A 6,000-nucleotide genomic window follows, 5' to 3' on the forward strand; every position below is an offset into this window, starting at 1 on the left:
TCTGGCTGTCAGGCGGCAGAGGCTCCGAGGGCTTTGAATTTCTTCTGCGAAAGGTCCCTACCTCTAAAAATCTGGAGGTTCCCCAGCAGTCTGGGAGCTCTGGTGCCCATGCACCCCCACCCTGGCGGGAGAACTCAGACGGAAGAGAGAAGGCTGGCGGGTATCAGGGCGAGGGCATCTCTGGAGGGCCTGGTGGACCCCGAGTCAGCTGGAAGGCCTCCCCTTCTGGGAAATCTCCCTTCCGCAGGCACAAGGAGGTGGCGTTGCTGCCAGCATGCTGGGGCTCCAGGAATGGCATTCATTCATTCACTCATTCATTTCTGCCTGTGTTCGTCATTGCTGGCGTTATTATTTTAGGATGTGGTGAGCACTCGGCCCGCATCATCTCACTTCATTCCGTAACGGCCTTTTGACATTGTTTCAAGCGACCACGTTTTACGGATGAGCAAGACTGAATAACCTGTCCGTGGTCACCCAGCCGGGGAGTAACGAATGTATTGAAGTTCAGACCCAGGCCCACCGGATTCCAAAGTCTGACCCCAGCTAGCACTAGGGGGCAGTATCTCCCAGGGATTAATGGGTCCGGGCCACCACACAGCTCTGCCACTTACGGGCTGCGTTGTCTTGGGCGAGGCTTCGCCACTCCGTGTGGGGGTTTCCTCACCTGTCAAAGGAGGGATAACCATGGTCCTACCTCTCTAGGGACTGACGTGTCAACTGAATGGATACGTGTCCGGCATTCAGAACAGTGACGGGCCACCCGTGATTATTACAGGCGTTCACAGGTATCAGCTCTTTCCTCCTGCTCTGTCTGCCTCCGTATGCTGTGATGCCCGTATTTCTGGAGGATCCGGGGATAAAAAGTTGAAAAAAATCAAAGTCCTGGCTCTAGGGGAGCTCAGTGTCTAGGTCATTAAAATCACTTGGGAATCTTTTGAAACACTCCCAATGCCCAGGCTGCACCCCAAGCTCAAATAAGAAGCCCTGAGTTTGGCTGTGGCTGTGGCATCAGACTTTTAAAGCTTGATGGTGATTCTTTTTTTTTTTTTTTTTTAATTTTTTTTTTTTCAACGTTTATTTATTTTTTTTGGGACAGAGAGAGACAGAGCATGAACGGGGGGGGGGGGCAGAGAGAGAGGGAGACACAGAATCGGAAACAGGCTCCAGGCTCTGAGCCATCAGCCCAGAGCCCGACGCGGGGCTCGAACTCACGGACCGCGAGATCGTGACCTGGCTGAAGTCGGACGCTTAACCGACTGCGCCACCCAGGCGCCCCAGCTTGATGGTGATTCTGATAGCTCACTCCGAAAGGGCAGGACTGGTTCCTGAGCCGGTCATCTCTCGACACTGCTTCGCTCCTTCCATCACACCAAAGCTATACTGCTCTATCCAGTTTGCATTAAGACTGGTATCTATCTCCACCACTGAAAATGTAAGTTCCTGGAGGGCAGGGACTTTGTCTCTTGTTCACCATGTTTCCCAGCCTCTGGCCCACAGTCCGTCCTCGGACCGTTGGGATGAATTGTGTGGCTCAGATACGGCAAGGCAGTCACCGTACTTACTAATCGTTGCTATGGCCACACTGATGCAGTTCTAGAACCTTCACGCCTGCCCTTCCCCAGCACTGACCCTCTTTTATTCATCCCTGCACCCCAGAACTTGGCAGAGGGAGCTCTATAGACTCTCATAAAAGAGTTCTAGGGCTCCCTTGTGTTTTGAGCGAGTGCTCTAGGACTCCCTTGTGTTTTGAGTGAGTGCTCAAAACCTATCCTCTGGTCTGGATTCACACTAGCTCTGTCAGGCCACGTGTTCTTTTTCTTCCACTGAGGCGCCCGGAGGTCAAAGACGTGAAATGACGTGTGCAAGGCCACGTGGCACTCCTGTGGACTCTCTCAGGGACCAGGACGAGATGCTCCTAACTCTGACCGTGGCCTCATCCCTTGGCCTTTTCCTTACTGCTGCCTGCCTCTCTCCCATGGCTGGACCCCAGGACCCCGCTCCTCTCTGAAACCGGTCACAGTGGGAGAACTCACCATGGAAATCGGCAAATCGGCCCCTCTCACCCCTCCGCCCCCTGAAAAAAGAGCTGGTTGTTCATTTTCGCCATTGGACACCCAGCCTGGCACCCTGGGCCCACCTGCCCATGTCTTGAGCTTACAGCCCTCAAGGGTGGCCCAGATGCCCGATCATTATTCATTTTTTGAGACACAGAGACAGAGTGTGAGCGGGGGAGGGGCGGAGAGAGAGGGAGACACAGAATCCGAAGCAGACTCCGGGCTCCGAGCCGTCAGCCCAGAGCCCGACGCGGGGCTCGAACTCCTGGGCCGTGAGATCATGACCTGAGCTGAAGTCGGACGCTTCACCGAATGAGCCACCCAGGCGCCCTCCCAAGAGCTAACGTTTAAAGAGCACTTACTGTGTGCTTTCCACGTATCAGCTCATTGAATCCTCACACGAGTCCATTGTACAGATGAGAATAAGGAGGCACAGAGAGATTCGGCCACTTGCCCCACATCACACGGTGGGGAAGCAGAACTGGTCGTAGAGGCTCCGTGACCTCTCTGGGAAGCAGCAAGAAGCACATCAGATTTCGAATTTTCAAAACATGATGTTGAGTCCTGGTCCTGTCACCCCCTCGTGACTTCACTCTGCAGGCCCCAGCTTCCTTCCTCATTCATAAAACAGGATGACCAACACGTGCACTGTGCATTAATAAGCTTGTTTCAGGGTCAAAAGATATCATGGGTGTAAAAGGGCTTCAAAGGCCGTAAAGGGCTGAGGACACGAGTGGGCGATTAGCATCGGGTTCTCCTTTCCCATTTTCACGTTCTCTCTGGCTTCTCGGAAGGGTTCTCTGCCTCAGTGGGCCCAGTGCGTGTGGCGCCCAGTAAGCTCCTTCTCGGGGGCGGAGGTGCTCGGGGAGTGACTTCTCCTCCTTTATTCTCTGCTGGGCCCCTATTTCCCAGGCTTTTCAGGGAGACTCATCACCTGTCCTCTCTCCCACGACCATCGAGCACAGTCTCGGAGGGCGGAGGGTTCACTCCAGCAGGCACTTAAGCTCACATCAAGCCCAGCCCTGGAATGAAGTCCACGAGCACATCTTAGACATTATGGTAGAAACCAGTTGGAAATTATAATTTGGTTTATAGAAACTGGCATAAGGAAACTTTCCAGAAACACATCTACTTTTGTGAAACAAGGCACTAAATCCTGGTCTTTAAAAAAAATCATTTGTCTTTTAAAAATCATTTTTAATATATTTCATATTTTTTTTTCATGAAAATACATCACTTTCTTGGAAATACAACTTACAGTAAAGCGCACGGATCTTAAGTGTATGGACTGATGACTTTCCACATGTGTTCACGCACATAATCACCACTCAGACCAAGGCCCAGGACCCACTTCCCCCCGGGAGGGCTCCCTTATGTCCCGCCCCCAGGCAATGCCTGCTCCCACAGTATTGATTTATTTTTGGTACAAAATTCAAAAGGGGCAAAGGATAAGTTGAAAAATCTCCCTTCTGGGGCGCCTGGGTGGCGCAGTCGGTTGAGCGTCCGACTTCAGCCAGGTCACGATCTCGCGGTCCGTGAGTTCGAGCCCCGCGTCAGGCTCTGGGCTGATGGCTCGGAGCCTGGAGCCTGTTTCCGATTCTGTGTCTCCCTCTCTCTCTGCCCCTCCCCCGTTCATGCTCTGTCTCTCTCTGTCCCAAAAATAAATAAACGTTGAAAAAAAAAAATTAAAAAAAAAAAAAAAAAAAAGAAAAATCTCCCTTCTATCCTGCAGTCAGATACCCATTTTTTACCCTAAGAGTCGCTATTACTGGCTTCTTACAGATATCTCCAAAGAAAGGAGACAGGTGTACCCACGCACAAACACACACAGTTATGTTATATTGTGTTACGTTACGTTACAGTATATATATTCTCTCTCTCTCCTTTATACAAAAAAAGCACTTGACGATGCAATTGTCCTGTTCTTCATGTTTTTTAACTTAATACGTCTTAAAGCACTGGAATCATTTTAACAATCGGCAGTATCTTTACCAAAACGCTGCCCCTTACAAACACTTGGTTTACATAAAATCCAAATTTTATTACCAAATAATTCTTAAATTTTTTTTTAATGTTTATTTTTGAGAGAGAGAGGGAGAGACAGAGTGCAAGTGGGGGAGAGACAGAGAGAGAGGGAGACAGAATCAGAAGCAGGCTCCAGGCTGTCAGCACAGAACCCGAGGTGGGGTTCGAATTCACTAAACCGCAAGATCACGACCTGACCCAATGTCGGACGCTTAACCGACTGAGCCGCCCGGGTGCCCCTATTATCAAATAATTCTATGCTCTGCCTTACAGCTCTCTGAGGGTCCTTAGGCAGCTAGTCCTGCTACTACATCAAAAAATACGATTCGGGGTGCTCCTGGGTGGCTCCGTCGGTTGAGTGTCCAACTTCAGCCCAGGTCATGATCTTGTGGTTTGTGAGTTCGAGCCCCGCGTCAGGCTCTGCGCTGACAGTTCGGAGCCTGGAGCCTGCTTCGGATTCTGTGTCTCCCCATCTCTTGGCCCCTCCCCTGCTCATTCTCTGTCTCTCTCTGTCCCTCAATAATAAACTAATGTTTAAAAAGTTGAAAAGATATTTCTTTTAAAAAAATGATTCGATTAGGCAAATATGATTCATGTAACTTTTCACAGCCTACCCAAACCATCCTGGGTTTGTATATTGGTCTTATTGGTATTATCTTTTCCTTTTGGAGCCCTTATCAGTGACAATATCATACGTTTATATTCTCAATAAGTCATGAGTTCTTTTTTTTTTTAAAGTCTAGTTGTACTTTATTGAGAAGTTAAAGAGCACAAAATAGAATGCGATGCAGGGATTTTTAAGAACAACAGAAACATAGAACTGAATATGTCTCTTAGAATCCATTGGCTGCGCAAGATTTTCTATTGACTTTTTTTCCCCTTAGACTCTGGACTGCTGTTTAGTTATAGGAGTCAGTGTCTTCTTGCTTGAGATTCCTTTTTTTTTTTTTTTAATATAATTTATTGTCAAGTTAGCTTCCAGTGTGCACAGTGTGTTCGTGGCTTTGGGAGTAGATCCCTATGATTCATCACTTACATACAACACCCAGTGCCCATCCCGACAAGTGCCCTCCTCAATGCCCATCACCCATTTTCTCCTCTCCCCCGCCCCTCCCCTATCAACCCTCAGTTTGTTCTCTGTATTTAAGAATCTCTTATGGTTTGCCTCCCTCTCTGTTTGAAACTATTTTTTCCCCTTCCCTTCCCCCACGGTCTTCTGTTAAGTTTCTCAAATTCCACATGTGAGTGAAAACATATATCTTTCTCTGACTGATTTATTTCACTTAGCATAATACCCTCCAGTTCCACCCACGCTGTTGCAAATGGCAGGATTTCATTCTTTCTCATTGCCAAGTAGTATTCCATTGTGTATATAAACCACATCTTTATCCATTCATCAGTGGATGGACATCTGGGCTCTTTCCGTAATTTGGTTATTGTTGATAGCGCTGTTAATAAACATTGGGGTACATGTGCCCCTGTGAATCAGCACTCCTGTATCCTTTGGATAAATTCCTAGTAGTGCTATTGCTGGGTCATAGGGTAATTCTATTTTTAGTTTTTTGAGGAACCTCGATACTGTTTTCCAGAGCAGCTGCACCAGCTTGCATTCCCACCAACAGTGCAAAAGAGTTAATAATTCATGAGTTCTAAAGGACATGTGTGAGAGACCAAAAAACCAAAACCAAACAAAACAAAAACAAACACACACGCACACACACAAAGTGACTAAAATGTGGAACACAAATTGTGGAATTTCTCGAAGGCCTGCATTATTGGAGCTTATTAGTTTGGGGTGAATAAAAGAGAAAAGAAATATTTTGTACTTTGAGATGCATTAAGCAGTTTTCCAGGAATTGATCAAGAGAATCCTCTGGTGGTATATAAACTTCCCCAGGGGAGACAGCAGGTCAGCTAAAGG

The 6,000-nt window shown here is 48.0% G+C and overlaps 1 protein-coding gene across 1 annotated transcript in view; it reads left to right on the plus strand.

Moving 5' to 3' along the window:
* Window positions 1-3,165, plus strand: part of FGD2 (FYVE, RhoGEF and PH domain containing 2) — a 30,734-nt gene extending 27,569 nt beyond the window's left edge. The window contains exons 16-17 of the mRNA XM_045498029.1: window positions 703-785; window positions 2,967-3,165. Of these exons, the coding sequence (XP_045353985.1) occupies window positions 703-785; window positions 2,967-3,057 (174 nt within the window). The 3' untranslated portion in view covers window positions 3,058-3,165. The remainder of the gene's footprint in view (window positions 1-702; window positions 786-2,966) is intronic.
* The last annotated feature ends 2,835 nt before the right edge of the window (window positions 3,166-6,000 follow it).

Source organism: Leopardus geoffroyi, chromosome B2, assembly GCF_018350155.1.
Source record: "Leopardus geoffroyi isolate Oge1 chromosome B2, O.geoffroyi_Oge1_pat1.0, whole genome shotgun sequence".
Classification (NCBI taxonomy): Eukaryota; Metazoa; Chordata; class Mammalia; order Carnivora; family Felidae; genus Leopardus; species Leopardus geoffroyi.